Here is a 16,360-nt window from a genome sequence, read left to right as displayed (position 1 = left end):
ATTTAAAAGTCACCCAACAGTGTGTTTTCCTCCCTTTATGACACTGAATACTTCTCTGATTCTAGCACACACCTTGACTTTGGCTTTTTTGTTTGTTTTGAATTGACCTTATCATACATTTAGATTTCTGGGAAGCATGGAGATCCCCCACTCTTCACCCTCCCTTCTCTTTCATGCTCATTACCAATGACTATATTTAAAGAAGGATGTACTATGAAAATCTAATTTATCAAGTTCAAAGGGAGCCTGGGCATGGAAATCCAGACAAAACATGCTCTCAAACACTGAAAAAATTTGCTGTGAAGTTTTAATTTCCTAAGGTGAATTTTTCCCAGAAAGTTGTCAATCTGAGACATAAACGTCACTGCATTGCAACTGCCTGTGACTATCACAGCACATTTTGTAAATTTGTAAGAATGTATCCCCATACACAACAGAAAAATCATTTTATTATTGGTGGCACTCATCATGCTGTTAAAGATTACATTTTTTTCATTATTATTATTATTATTGAGGTTTCAGGCAGAGACAGCAGCTTTAGAATAACAACACAGGAACAAATATGCCTAAATTAGCACATTTCTAACCCATCTTCACTACTCTAGCATTAGAGTAGTGCATTAGAGTAGTGCATTAGAGCTGCTTGCAGCCAAGCTCTGATTTCCCATGTTAACATGAATAATTAGTATTTTTTGCCTTTAATTTCATTTTCTCTGCTTGAAATAAAAGTAATACAGATCCTCATGCCTCCTTATAGAATATTCATTGACTGATAAATGCCATACAAGATCCTTGAAGTTTTTCTAACAGTTTGCAGGTCCTCCCTCCTTCAAAGCCAAAGATAAGTATGTTTTACTAAAAATACCAATATTCCTGATTTTTGTTTCCCCACTTGACATATTGAGAAATTTTATTCTTTTAAGATCAGATATATTCAAAACTTTAGAAATACTGTCCCATGAAGTCCAAGTTTAATTACTCCATATTACAGGCTGATGTTTCTCTATGACAGAAGGCCTACATTTATGAACTATTATTTCATATCATTTTTAATCCATGTCTAAATCTGCCCCAAACAACTTATTAGATTAAATTCAAGACAGAAGCCGCAACTTATAAAGTTACTTGACATTTCAAATGTTATCCAGGTTATATCAATTAAGTTCCTCAACAATATTTTGTAAAATCCTGGTTTTAGAAAACTCACGGGGTGAGTTTGGCCAGTGAAGGTGGATCACGGCCTAGCTCCCACACATAATTGTCTACTCTCCTGAGTTAAAATTACAAAAAATAGACAGCAAATACTTTAAAAGTCTCTGTTTCTTCATACATTTTACTAAAAATTATGTAGTTACATCTTTTGAAGCTACACTAGCAAATTAACTTCATGCATTTGTACTAAACTAAAGAACCTGATATGCTTACAATAAAAAAAGAAAACCACCTTAACTTTTCCAACACAGACCGGATTTTTTGTTGTTAGACTGTGTTTTTTTAAGGGTATTAACAGCATTAAAATAAATTAGAGATACAGATAAGCAGCTTTGACTCAGAGAGCTTTTAAAATGATGGTTTTCTTCCTTATGTAAAACAGTGAGTCATTGGCTTAGTTTCAGGGTGGATGGATTTAAAAGTGGGTAATGGTAACAGCAACAAGTGAAGATAAATTCACCAGGAAATGAAAAAATAACAAATCAGCCTACAAAGACCTGCATTTTTTTAATCCATGTATTTTTCAGGACTTGTGTATTCTTTTTTGATTATGTGCCTAGATGTATGTATACATGGCAAGAAAACCTGCTACTAAGAAAACTATAGTCTTTTTTTTCCAGCAATCAACACTAAAACCTTTTTGTCATTTTTGGAAAACAAAGTTCTAACTTATGTCAAGTAAAAACTATTTCAAGATATAAAATAAATGAAACAAGTTTACTCTGAATATCTGCTTCAAAGATTATGTATAACAAACAACACACACTGCAAGCTATAAAATGATAATAATTTGTCAGTGCTCAATAGAATAGTTACATAGTTATTGTACAAATTGAATATCTGGATTAAAAGACAGAAAAATACTGAAGACTTCTCTTGGGGCAAATAAGATTGAAAAAAAAAAAAATCTTCTATCTACACCAATCTATGACTTTCCTTAACCATTTCCAAAATGTAATACCTCTTCAGATTAATATCTTCTTTATTTTGCTCTTTAAAGGAAGGTTAGTACAAGCAGTCTGCCAATCGCAGTGTGCCAATTTTACAAAGATATAATAATAATTTAAATTAAATTATCACTTTGTTACAACTGTGGAGATTCAGACCCACTATTTTTCTATATTGAGAGGTACCGGATGAGGCTGAGGCTGCATACTCTTCCCCACCGTCCTTTACTTATGCATAAACAGGATGAAAGGGTGTGATGAGGCAGCGACTGGTCTCGCTAAAGGCTGAGAGACTGGAAAGGTGAGAGCTTAGCACTGGGCTGAGCTGAGCTGTTTTATTCAATATACTCCTGTCACCTTGCAAATAAAGCGAGGGAGAGAGGTCAGGGTAAGCAGTCAGTGCTTCTAAGTCTTTACTGGCATTCATCTGCTGAGTGTTTTAAATGAATGAAGCTTTTGTTTCCAAACTCATTCAAAACATGTTTTCTTTTCTATCTCAAGACCTAACCCTCCCATAATGCAAACACGTCAAAAGTACTCTAGCATGCTGTGTTAGAGCTCTGGGGTTCACAGACTGCTTGCGGAGGTAAATTAATGGTGATGCTTGACCATAGAAAAAGAGAGGGAGTAGCTTCTCTCTCCTAAAAAATTTGCTTTGTGTGACAGAACACAGTAGAGAGACACGGCAGCACCAGCTTGGGCACCTCATTAGCAATCTTGACCACTTATATATTAAAAAATGGAGTCTAGAGAGTATCAGCACCAAGCTACTATCAGCCCCAGTTTCAACCACAGGATCTGCCAGTTGCAGAAGCCGAATAGTGCCTGTTCAGGCCAAGCATCATTATCTATTTTATTTATTTATATTTTCCCCCAAACTCAGAATATTTTCCAGAATTACTTTTGGTCTATTTCTTATTCCTCTTAATAAAGAATCAGAGCAATCCCACTACTGAACAAAATAAGTAACAAACTTGGGGGATATGAAAAAAATCCAGAAGTATATAGAGTTCATCAGCCTGAAATTTTGGCTGTGTAGCATTCTGTTTAACACACAGGTCTACCGTGTTGTAAATCTGCTTAAGCTTTTTCTTTGAACAGATGATGCAACAGTAGCTTTTTCACCTAAGACTGACGGCTAAATGACATGATCCAAAGCACCCAAAGCATCTAAGACTATCTCTATATTTACCATCTTTAATCTTGTGCTAAAGTCACGTCAGTGGTTAGCTCCATCCATTGCATTACTTTCACTATTCTGTCTTACAAAAGCCTCAATTTTTCACTCATGTCTGTATAGATGAAGTCACTTAGACCGTAAGTATCAAGAAAGACCATGAAACTTCCAATCCACTGTGTTTAACCCTTTGTTCTGTTCCACAACATGACTGGTGAACCATATTAAAAATTTAAGACTGCTCACTTAAATACAAAATGTAGGGTCTCAGAAAGGGTGATGACTTTGTCTAATAAATACATTTTGGATGCAGATTATTTCAATTTTAGAAGATGATTTGCAATCCTCTTGACAATTCCAGTGCTTTTAAACACCTTTAGAGTTATCTTTACTAATTCTGTATCAACAGAGAGCTCATGTTATAAGAAGGAAAAGTCTAGCTGACAAGAATCTAGCATAATTACACATCACTTCAATCTGATCAACCAAAACCACTACTAAAACCTGCACAATAACCCCACTATCAAGAACACTGTGTAATTGCCACTTTTTTTTTTTTTTAATTCTGCACCCCTCAGTGCTACAGTGATGCCACAGGTACTTCAAAGAAGAAAGAAAACCAAAATATTTCCAACTTCTAAAATGCTATGGTGTATTATCAGCTGAAAGCAAGTTTTGTTACGGGCAAGAACCAGGAGCACAAGTGAGGCACAGGGAAGCAGATATAATTGCAAGAGAGGCAAGCACATTATTAGTAATAAAAAGTGACATGGTCACAGCACTACTAAGGGGCAGGAGACCCACCATAGGAACTTTTGTGCCAGAAGGCACATAGGAGATCATGAGAAAAGCATTTCCTTGCATAAAAATTTAATGACTAATATCCGTGCACAACTGGAAGGAAATGTTGAGTTTCACAGAAGATTTCAGTGGGATTTCTCTCCCTCTATAGAAAAGCCTTCACGCAATGTAATAAGGATGAAACCAGCATCTATCAATAAAAGGCAGTTGAAACAATTTGTCTATGCAATTCTGTAAAACAGACACAATCTTTCCTGAGGTTAAAGATGCTTTCCTGAGGTTAAAGTTCTGTATTAATTCTTTGCCTTTAAAAAAATACTCAGCAAGGTTATCAAGAATGTTTCTGTGAAGTTTAAGTTCTGGTTTGAAGTTCTGGTTTAGCCTTGATCTTCCTCAGACAGATTGCTACTTGTCCTTCAGGATTTCCATATTGTTATAAATGGAGAAAATAAGCTGAAGCTCACAAATCAAAATGGTGGGTAATGAAGTAAATGGCCCAGTCACATATCAATCACTAACAGACTAGGATTTGGAGGATTTCCTTCAATGGTGGGAAGATTACAAATACAGCATATTCTCTCTACTGGATCATTGTTTCTCAAAAGACATCAAGAGTACTTTTTTAGTAGCTGGTTATTGTTATCTTTTAGGATGAGATTCCCATTTCAGCTCAGCAGGAATAGCTGTATTATATGAAGTAGGGATAATAATGCTACAAAAGTTAACGTAAAGCTACTCCTCACTGAAAGATGTTTATACTTAAGTTTCAATTGGCACAATTTTTTGATGATTTGGAAGGCACTGATGAAACATTTCTTAAGGCACACTAAAGTCTTGTAATTGTTGCAAAGAATCTTTGCCTCTCCATCTGTTCAATCAAACAATTGCATTACAACTTCTAACACTAACTTCTTTCAATAATCTAAAAGAAACATAAAGGCTGGGAAAACTCCACATTTAGGGCATGTATAAACTCGCTAATGATGTTTCTAACTGCTGAGATATGCAGATGAAAAAGACAAGATAAATACAAAACATTCTCAGACATGTCCCTTCCAGGCACAGCTGGTGGTTTAAAAAAAAAAAAAAAAAAAAAAGAGACTAAGAAAAGTGCAACCTAATGATTTGGATATGCCTACACCGACAAAACTTTGCATATGCCTTTGCATGAATTTTTCTTCTCTGTTTAAGACACTTAACCAGCATGCTGAGTAAATGCTTATAGTGAACAGAACCAGAAATATCACAGATTAATCTGTGGGGAGATATTCTTCATTTACACAGCCTGTAATATTGTGATCAACTGTGCATTCAGTGCCTATTATTTTTAACATTCCAACAATATTACTTTTATTAAGATAGGCCTGGAGTTAAGTTCTAACATCAAACTTTTTCCTCTACATTCCATCATATTTTTGCAAGACAAGCTACAACAACTGATGTTTATTCAAGACAATAAGCACTGCTCACTAATTTGTGGATTTAGATTATGAACTCAACCATTTTGAAGGAAGAAAAATCCACACCCACATCACATGAATATTTTGAAACAAATTCAAACTCTCCTATGCAATTTATCATAACAAACTTTACTGGACTCTATCCAGTACTATCCTCACCAATGCTGCACAGAACTACCCTTACAAAGATTCCATAAACTCTGAAAACCTCCCACATCTATTGTGGTTTGGTTCCCTCCACCCCACCCCCCCTTTTCCACTTTTTTTTCCTGCTGGAATGCCTCAAAAATATTTTTATACCACAAGCATCATTAAAAGCTAAGGTTTTGTTATTATGAGGACACCAGCAAAAGCCAACACCTAATATTACAAACTGATTGCATTCATTCTCCGAGTTAACAGTTAAATGACAACCAGTTTAGAAATTAATCTAAGAGCCTTCTTGAAGAAAGTCCTTGCTTTAGACCCACAGTATAACATAACTTCCTCCTCCACAAAATACCCTATTCTAACTTAAAACAAAAAAAAATTTATGTGCTTTAAGGCTAAGACTTAAGATACTCATGTAACTGTCTTCTTGTGCCCATGCATACAATCATATCAGACACATCCTGCTTTGTTTACAGGGTGGCTACACCATACAATGCACAAAAGAGACAAGAAGGATGTCCTAAATTTTGCCCACCTTTTTAGATAAAACTACATTAATACGTGTAGGTGTGTAAAACTTCCTGTATCTTTCTTATAAGTTACATATATAAAGATAATAAGCTTGTCTTTTCCAAGAACAGTATCTCTTGAAAGGTATGACCTTAAAAGTTACTACCATAGAACCTGAATACTTGTGTTTCACCATAACTGTTGTCTCATCACAAAAATAAATTCTTATACTTAAGGGTCAATGTTTAGCCCTCTTGAAATCACCATTTTGTCACCATTTTCCTGTGATGGATCAGAATTTCATCAGAAACACTGGAGCTAAGGTCAAATTAATATTATTAGCAATGTTTTGGTTTGGAATATATTCAACAGCTTTTTCTGTTATTCTTCAGTCTTGGTTTTGTAACACTTGTGTATTTCCATTCTTTCCTATCTTAACAGCATACAGATTAAGTTTAAAAATGCTTCATATAGTTGGTTTTAACAAGGGTTATATCTAAAGCAATAAAGATTCCTTTCTTTGAAAATAAGTAGACGCAGAGGTGATTGGGGAGGCTATAAGGAAACACTGTTCTAAAATTTCCCTTTATACTCTCATTTGCACTTTTAACTTGCATTGAAGCTTAATCCTTCAGTTAGTCTGGCAACATTCATACCAGATCCAGTGTATTTACAGCACATATTAAAAAAATCCACCAGAAAATGACATAAATAACCTGCGAGAACACCCAAACCATAATTTCTACAATGATAGCAATTCTTCATTAGAAAGAAACAGCAATTACCTTGATGAAGCTTGAACTTTACTTGATTCAGGAATTTCTGGTACAGGTCGATGCCTTAATATAAAAGACCGGCTTGCTCTTGGAAATACTTTCATGCAGTTCTGCGTACAAGAATCATACAAGTCATTGTCTACCATTTCTCCTTTAAACTTAAAGAATGGAGAATTTGGCTCACTATCAGTTAAATCATCGTCATCTGCTAACATCAGATGTTTGTTTTCATTGTATTTTGTGTCACATGAATGAGCAAATGAAGAAGGAGGATCATGAAATGCCAAACAGCCAGCCAAGTGCTCATCAGCTTGGTATGCAGCAGCTTCTTCCAGTGATGTATCTGGCTGAGTATTCATCTTAATACTTCCACTTAGATTGATAGCTTTTAGTATGCTGTCTGAATTCTGGTATAAACTAGAAAAATCCAAATCTGTAAAGCTATCATCATTTGCCTCCGATAAGTTTTGCTCTGCAAGTTCAAACCCTTCTTTATCAATGCAAGCTTTATTAAGCAGGTGTTCTGACAATGTTGCAGGTATCAAGTTAGTCCCATCTACACTTGAATTGCTTATTGGAGACTCCTGATCTGAGGATGAATATTGCTTCTCTTCTAAACCTTTTAAGTCTTTGAGTTTTAAATTTTCACAGAAAAGAGAATTTCCTTGCATTTTTGAAAGAGTGGTGTCTAATTGCTTAAGAATTCTTCTGCGGTGCCCTGTAGGCAACACTCCCATTTGCTGAAGCACACCATTATTTATTCCCACACAATCTGTCACAATGTTATAGCCATACTCTTTAAAGTTAGGAAGATACTGCCCCAAGTTAATGTTGACCAAGAATTCTTCAATATTGGTGCCATTGACTGTGGATGACATAATGGCAGCTTCATTCCGAATATTGCCCCACACAGTCATGTAGAAATATAGTCAGGATGCACGCATATTCACTAGCAACAAAGCTCTCTAAATATGTTGTCAGTCAGTGAATGAAGAGTACCAGCTTCTTCAAGACACTTCTTCAAGTTTCTTCAGTTCAAACTGATTTTTTTTTTTTTAAAGACTGCAAACCTACGGAAAAGAAAAAGGGCATTAAAAAAATATTCCCATCTGAATTCACATTAATCTTGCATAAAATTCTGAAAGGCTCCCTGTCATTTATACAGCAATATTTTTAAATTGCTTATATATGAAAATTTCAAGGAGGGTAAACAGCATAACCTCTCCATCCTTTTATCTTGGCCTGTATAAAGAGAACAGAGAAATGAAAGTCTTAACTCAGCACAAGTAATACAGTCTTAAAACATATAATCCTAGTAGTTGACTTCAAGATGAACAGTTAAGAGATGAATCACTGATCTACACACACACACACACACTCTTATTACACAGTACTTGGATATAAGGCGGAGAAAAACTGATCTAAGACCAGAGCTGGGACCCAAAGCTTTCCTATTCCCACACTAGCACCAATCAACTACAGCATAGGGCTTCTACTGCCTTATCTTTTGAGCCTTAAACTCAATTTTAAGCACACTTTCAATGGGAAAAAGGAAAAATGACTAGCTAGAGCATTCTATGTGAACTGTGGGTTGAAGCCCTCTTTAACTGAGAATCCAACCGAAAAAGTACCATAACCAATAAAACAGTTTACAAAGGTAGAATCACTTCTGAGCGGGGTTGGGCGGACGAAAGTGCCTTAGTTGTTTAAATAACTACAGTCAGAAAGCTACAGAGGTGATCAAAGTACGTCCTGCAGATCAGGCCCTTCAAAGAACTGTCACGAGGGAAAACAGGAAACAGGTAACTACTAGCTTTTCAACTCTGTCAAGGAAGCAGTTTTCCCTTGGCCACAAACAGTAGCAGAGGCATAACCCCATAGGCAAGTTCTGGCCTCCACACTAGGGACATCTGGTATCTCAAGTGCCCGTGAGAGTTTTTGCTCAGTATTTTCCAACTCAGCTCTTGCACTTTCCAGATTCCACCTATTTGAGTTCTTCTTTCTTTCAGGGCCATATCCAAATTCACAATTTACAAAATCCAAAGCAGATGGAGAAGCTACCACTCTGAAGGTGTTTGAGACAGCCTGAAATCACATCTCTTTAAAGAAGGTTTAAGATCAGCAGCAGTCAACAGGTTTTTTCACCTCCTCTATAAAGAGTAATTTGGCCCTGGGGAAACCTGCTGACTGTAGCAGCTGTCCTGGCATGCAGGTACTAGCCTTAAGGAGCCTGGAAAAGAAAGAACAGCTTCAGTAGAACAGCATAAGACTTAAGCAGCAATCAGAAAGAAAAGAAATCATTTGCCCAGAATATATCCATGATAGTAGGTATTGATACCTTATTCTTCAAAATATTTCCTGACAAACAGGGCACTACTTATGATCTAGAATTGAAGCTTAAGAGATTGCCTACTTTTGTACTGTATCAATTCTTCCAATAAAAGATAAAAACTCTTCCTGTAAGCTTTCCCCAATGTCTTTTGAATAACTAAGTCATTATTCAGAAAAGCAGTCATAAATAAATATTTATGCCCCTCCTCATTCCCCAAAGCCACATATAAATAAATATAAATTTAAAATCATGTCCTGAATGGAGCACAACTGTTGTCGCTGCTATTGGTGACTGTACTTTATTATGATTATGAAATAAATTATTAAATAACCAACTCAATCACTAGAAGTCTTCTCTTGCAAAATTTTGTAAATATCTTTATTATTCCCACACTTTCAAAAAGTGGTAATAAAAACCAGGGAAAAAACAAATCTTTCTATACTTACACTATATGTGACATAATAAGAGGAAAAAAAGAAGAACAAACCCACATTTTTCTGGAAGATGTAAAAATCAACACAGCACACTTACTGTAAGTGTTCCATTATTTAAAATAAGTCTTTGGATTCTTGCTTATCTCTTTAACTTCATTTTTGGGACAATATTTTTATCAGCTTTGATCACTGTCCACAAGTCTGAGAAGTGACTTATTATCTTGAATATGAAATTCATAAACTTCATTCAACTAAATTCAAAACTTTTTAGAGAGAGAACTCTATAGGCCAATGAGACACCAGCCTCTCAAGAGAGATGAAGTTTTAGGGAGTTAACACTCACTAAAAGATTCCCAAGTCACTTAAATTAAAAAAGCCTTGGATTGAGCTAAACTGATTAACAATAAGCTTTTAGATTTAACTTTGTCCTTTCCCAACCTTCGTACTTATCTAAACACTCATTGGTCCTTTCAAAATTTCAAACATCAGCATTTCCTCAGGCTTTTCACGTAAGCCTCTGGTCATATAAGATAAAATTCAACAGTATGGCCTCCACCCATCTCTAAACCATGAAAAATACAAATATAAATACATAGTCTCCTAAGAGGTTGAATATATATTCTGAGTACAGAATGAGAAATAATTAGTACAGAAATTATTAAAGTGGGCAAAAAGTATCAGGCAGGCACTGTTTGTGCCAGAGAATAGTCTTTCACGTACCCATTAATGAACACAAACAAACAAACAACCCCCCCCACCACCCCTACATGTTCAAGTATATAAAACCCCTGCAATGTTAGCATATCAGCCTAAGTGTTTTAAAGTTGCAGTTGCAATTGGTTATCTCGGCCATTTCCACTTTCCTTGGCAGTTCTGGGTTTCATGGTGGTGTTTGGGTATTTTGTCCCTGAGGTGTTAGTGTTTATTTTCAGACAGTATCATTCTCTCAATCCCTCCACCTTCTGCAGTAACAAAAAAGACACTTAGGAAAGTAGCTTTTCATTATATATTTATAAATAAATATATGTTTTTATATAAACATGCGTATTTATACACACACACTCTTTTCGGTACCTAAATCCTGTTTTTTCTACATGCTTCGCCCACACCTTATTCTGGAACACCTCCACTGCCGTTACTTCAGGAACACAAATCGCCATGTGTTATCAGTTATTTGGATCCTAACCCATCTCTGTATAAACCACATAACAATGCAGAGGATTACCTAGCACAGAACAAACTTTGCAAGAACCATTACTTTTTGCAGTGTATTTTATAAACGAAACGTGTAGCAGACTGAGAAAGGAAGAAACTGCTCACTGGGAAGACATTTTGACCACAAAATGCCAGCACTGCTAGAAGCTGAAGCCCGAGCCATTTTTTGTTTCCGTAGTAATCTATGGCAGAAGATGTCAATTCATCCATCAAGATTTATAAAGACGTGCTATAGATCTGGCCTATCTATACAGCTGGTTAGATACCAGTAAGTTCACAGTCACATATTTTGTGGGTCTGAGCAAAGGGTTATACTGACACCTATTTTGGTTTGACTACTCGGACAAAGATTCAAGTAACAAACAGCTAAACAAATCTACACACCTTAGCAAACGTTTGTATTGCCGGCTAGAAGATAAATACTGAATCGTTTCTTACATTACAATGTTTTCTCCTTAGTGAAGGCTTAAGCTCAAGAAGTATACAGAAAAGCAGAACTCAAGGACCACCTTATCCAATATATTAATCTGTGTCAATGTAATTAATATCAATTTAAAAAAGAATTTAATCTCCTCCATAGCTTTAATTGCGGAATAAGTCATAGCAAACCCTAAAGAATGTTTGTATAGCATTAGACGTGTAGTGCATATATATGATATATACACATTTATATGCATACAGTCACTTTCATGTCTGTATTCGTACCACTGTGACAAGTTTAAGTAAACAATAGTCACCAACATTAATGCACGTGGTTGCATACACCCTGCAAAACAAAACTTTTTCTCTCAGCAGCAAGGCGAAATATATTTTTCCCGCTGTATTTGATAGAAATAAATATCAAAAAAGAAAAAAAAAAAATCGAGTGGAATTTGGCCTTGCTTAAATAAAACAGATTCTTGGTGTACTATCATATTCTCCAATATGATAGTAACAATATTAATTACATTCTCCAATATGATAGTAACAAGACAAAAGTCATCATTCACCATGGTTACTAAATCCAGGAAAATCCTATAGCGGTTATACAAAAATCAAGCTTCTTGGAAGATACTTGACCATTCAATTTTATAGAAATAAGGGTAAAACATCTAAATTGCTATGGGGAAAAAACAATACAAGGGAAACCATCTGGGCTTTTCTTCCAAGAAAATATGTTTTGGCAGCAGATGTATTGCAATTTGTGTTGCGCATCCCAAGCCTTATATGGGATCACCCAACTTTCTTCCATAGAAGATGATGTTTCTCACACTTCTTTTCAAACTGATTTTCACATCCTTCCTTTTCCCATCTTATGGAAGGGGCTTAGACAAGGAGGTACAACAACTCAGAGTGGCATAACAGGTCTTTTTGTTTTACTAAAAGTGACAGCTAAATAGCACTAAAGATAAAGGTCAACACTGGCACAGAAAAACATACATAACTTTCAGGACCTTCCCTCACATTGAGGATAAGTACCTGCATCTAACATTCTGAAATGCCTTATCAGTTGATTCTATAATTCCTCCATTCTATGATTTTCAAGTTGAAAAGTCTTCAAGACAACTCTGATTAGAAGACAGACAGGCAAATCTATGTTGAAGCACGCAAGCAATCCAACTTTTAATAATGAAATGTGCAAACAGTAGGATACAGCTGAATATAGAAACACTCAAGCGAGACTCTTTTTTTCCCTTTTTAAGATCACTACAGATATTAGCCTGAAGAAAGTGTCAAACCTTTAGAAGTGCACGGCAAGATAATCACACTTTAAGCAATCAGTTCAACAAATACAAGCAAGTTCAGGCTTGCTCCTAGCTTCTGCTAAACCACGTACTAGATTAAGATCAAAAAAACCCAGGTAAAAAGCCCAAAACAAAACAAAAACCACTACAACAGGACTTACCATGGAGCAGAATGAAATCTGTCAGCAGTGAATTTCATCTTCCCATTGTACTTGACTGCATACACACTGACAAGAGGCCTAGAAAATGTAGATCATTAAAGATCTTTCAAAAAATCTACCTAATGCAATCTGCATAGTGACTGCATGCTCAAAAAACCCCAGCAAAGTCTCAAATAACCTTTTTAAAGTGGTTCCTTAATGAATTAACATTTGGGTCAACTCAGAGCAAGATAACTGATTGCAACAATTCCGATAGAACTGTTCCCCTCCCAAACGCCAGGAAGTTACTTAAGTGTAGTTCAGCGCAGTGGATAATTACGAAATACCTTTAAGTACATTCTGTGTCAAAATGTTTGTTTGTTTGTTTGTTTTATTTCAGAACACTTCTCTTCCAGGGAAAGGTTCGGCCACCTTTGCTACCTCAGAATCAAACCTCATACCGCAAGAAATTCCAGTGGAACAACTTGCAGACAGTCTCTGGAGTAAGGAACTGCACGGCATGAATAAGCAAACTAAGGGTAGAATTGGCTGAGTACACTTTAGCAAGTTGCTGTGGCAACACTTGGGTGCTGTATCACTCACTTTGTTTTTTCTATCTAGGACATGCTAGTGGATCTTTGACTTTCTCAGAGTAAACTTTATGCATTTTCTGATAAAATTCCCAGAAATATACCGGCAGCTAACAAAAAGTCTGTTCGTGTCTAACTTCACAAGAACAACTCATAGCGTAAATAAATACACAGTAATAAAACACTGCTCCTTAGTATGGCATTTAGAGACCGTTAAAATAATTTAAGCTAGGAAAAAAAAAACAAAAAACAGGAGGGAAATAATACACGCCTTATTTTCTACCTGCCTACGAGCTATTTCTTGTGAGATTCCAACTTTGGTATCTGACGCTCATCTGAGGCATGCCCTGTACCAAACCACCCAGCCTCGCCCCTGAACTCGCCGGTAACTTTAAAGTTACTCTCCAGCAGCGCCGTTTTCGCTGGCCGCTGCGCTGCCGGCGGGACCGGGTCCTCCAGCACCGCAGCAGCGGCCCGCGGGGAAGCGCCGTGCCCGCAGCAGCCCGGCCCGGGGAGCCGCCCGCGCAGGCCGCCGCGCCGCGCACAGGGCAGCGGGCGGGCAGTCCGTGCCCTCTGCCTCGCAAACTCCGCGCCCCGCGGAGGCTGGCTTACCTCTGGCAAAAAGCGGCGGGGAAGGCGGGGAGAGAGGGGCAGGGGGAAAGAAGAGCAGGACTTGAGATTGCTTCAGCTTTCTCTTCTCGCTGCGGCTCCCCGCTCGCTTGTCTCGCTTTCTTTCTCTTTCTTTCCTTCCTGCCTGCCTGCCTGCCTGCCTCCACTCCACTCCCCACCCCTCTCCACTCCACCCCACCCCACCCCACCCCCGCGCTGCTCCGCGGCGAGCCGCGCCCGCGGCGCGCAGCTCCCGCCCTCCTTCGCTCCCGCAGCGGGCGGCCGCACCTGGGCGCGGGCGGGGAGCGCCTGCCGCTCCGCGCCCCTCCGCGCCGCCGCTCCGCGCGTGGGCTGGCGGGGCGGGGGCTCAGGGCGTGCTCGCCGGGCAGCATATTTCTTGAGGAGTCGGGAGGAAGCCTGCTCGCAGCCGCAGGCTTCGGCCCTGGGAGTGCGGGCTGCCCCAGCGCATCCCTTCGCAGGCGCCCGTGTCCCCCTCAGCGGGCTGGGCTGGGGTGGGGTGGGGTGGGGTGGCGTGGGGTGGCGTGGGGTGGCGGGGCGGCGGGGTTCCCTCCCGGCTCCCTCCCTGCCCGGGAGCCGCGGGCTGCAGGGCAGCCGGCAGCCCGGCGAGAGCGAGCCAAGGGCTCCCCTCTCTCACCTCTGGCACCAAACGGAGCCCCCTCAGGGCGGGCGCTCCGGGTGCGAGGAAGCAGTGCTGCCTTACAGTAGTGGAACAGCTGTTGAGTGATCACTTGCTTTAAAAAAAAAAAAAAATATTACTAAGCTTTCAGTAATGCATGTAACTTCCCCACTTCTAGGAACTCGCCCACATTGTGAATTACTGTCACTCAGCTGAAACTAGTTTCTCACTACACAAAATGAGACTGAAAAGTACTTTCATATATTCCATCACTGTACCTATACATCTTCCTCTTGATGTATCAGTTCTGTTTTTTTCTAATTAAATCCAAGGACGTATCACAAAATTCATGCTGTTGTAGGTGAAGTCTGAGGTCTGCCACTCTGTTGAAGCAGAAAAGAAGCAAATATTTACTGAGAAAAAGAGGTCAGTAATTAAAGTGCTCATTTAGGAGCAAGTAAACCTGGGTTCTTTTTCCCAGTTCAAAGACTGCTTACGACGCGCTAAATACAGCCTTACCAAACAACCTTACTAATAGTAAGGCTGTTAAAAACTCTTGGTGCCACGGTAGTAAAATGAGGTTTCAGGATCACAGTTGTGAATGTAAACAACTTTTTCACTCCAACTCCCAGTCAAAACAATTAGAAGCTTGAAGTTCAGCATTAGAGAACCAATTCCACCAGCGCTGAACCACTTCTGAAAATCCTGCTGCCAGTTCTAATTATTAGATGCCTAAATACTAGTGTACCAAAAAAATGCAGTTAATTTTACCTCCTAAACTTGCATTATGCAAGCAAATTTTGTGGCAAGAAGTCCCACAGCAGTGGAAACTTTTGGATTTACCTTTTTAGATAACCTAGAGAAATTCATTATGTTCTTGCCTGGCTTTTTATTAATGCTTTTGCTGAGTCTGTCTCAGCATCATTCCCAATTATTTGCAAAGGGACCCATATGTTTCCAAACCAAGTTAGTGCACCGATGTGATTCAGGTAAGTATACTAACACCCTTTTTGGTCATAGCCTTTCTGGATTGTAACCTAATGACTCACAGAGTCAGCCGATCACAAATTTGCCTAGGATTTCTAGCTAAGCCTAGCTTCCTTTCAGAACAGAAGAATGCCAATGAATGCTGACTTAGAAAAGGAATTTTAACCACAGTAACTTAAAGTATTTGAAAGATTCAGGTCTTGTAAACAACAAAAGACCTGCCCCCTTTGTAAGGCTTGCCTTGCCATGCAAAAATCCAATTAATTAGCAGTTTACGCTGGGCTGAATTTCTTTTTCCTGCAATTCTTAAGGTATGGTCATTGATTAATATCCTTGAGCTCTTCTCTCTTCTCTGTCAAGAAACTTCCAAGTCCTTCTATAAAGTCCACCTTTCTTTCTCTTCCAGAACACCCATGCGATTTGCCTGTATAAGTGGGCCAGCAGCAGAGACCACAGATAATGGTCCCCTCGGTGTTTGTCTTTGAAAGAGATGTCAGAGTCCCACATGCAACTCACTAAAAGAGATTGCCTTCAGCACATTTGTACTTGTGCAGTAATAGCATCTCCCCTCAGAGCATAATATGACGCTGCACCCTGACGCACTGTGTCTCAACCAGAACTATACTTATCTACTTTTCTTGACCACAGTATGAGACCAC

The 16,360-nt window shown here is 38.5% G+C and overlaps 1 protein-coding gene across 2 annotated transcripts in view; it reads right to left on the bottom strand.

The window, feature by feature from the left end:
• ARAP2 (ArfGAP with RhoGAP domain, ankyrin repeat and PH domain 2) overlaps positions 1-14,169 on the bottom strand; it is a gene marked incomplete at its 3' end in the record, with an annotated part of 127,575 nt that extends 113,406 nt beyond the window's left edge. For both annotated transcript variants that reach the window (XM_082316375.1, XM_082316376.1), the window contains exons 1-3: positions 14,081-14,169; positions 12,900-12,977; positions 7,043-8,103 (exon numbers count right to left, since the gene is read on the bottom strand). In XM_082316375.1, the coding sequence (XP_082172501.1) occupies positions 7,043-7,950 (908 nt within the window). In that variant the 5' untranslated portion in view covers positions 7,951-8,103; positions 12,900-12,977; positions 14,081-14,169. The remainder of the gene's footprint in view (positions 1-7,042; positions 8,104-12,899; positions 12,978-14,080) is intronic.
• Positions 14,170-16,360: the final 2,191 nt, after the last annotated feature.

This window comes from Platalea leucorodia (assembly GCF_965183815.1).
Source record: "Platalea leucorodia genome assembly, chromosome: 6".
Classification (NCBI taxonomy): domain Eukaryota; kingdom Metazoa; phylum Chordata; class Aves; order Pelecaniformes; family Threskiornithidae; genus Platalea; species Platalea leucorodia.
Note: the sequence above shows the minus strand (reverse complement) of the source record. Positions and strands in the feature narration are given on the sequence as shown.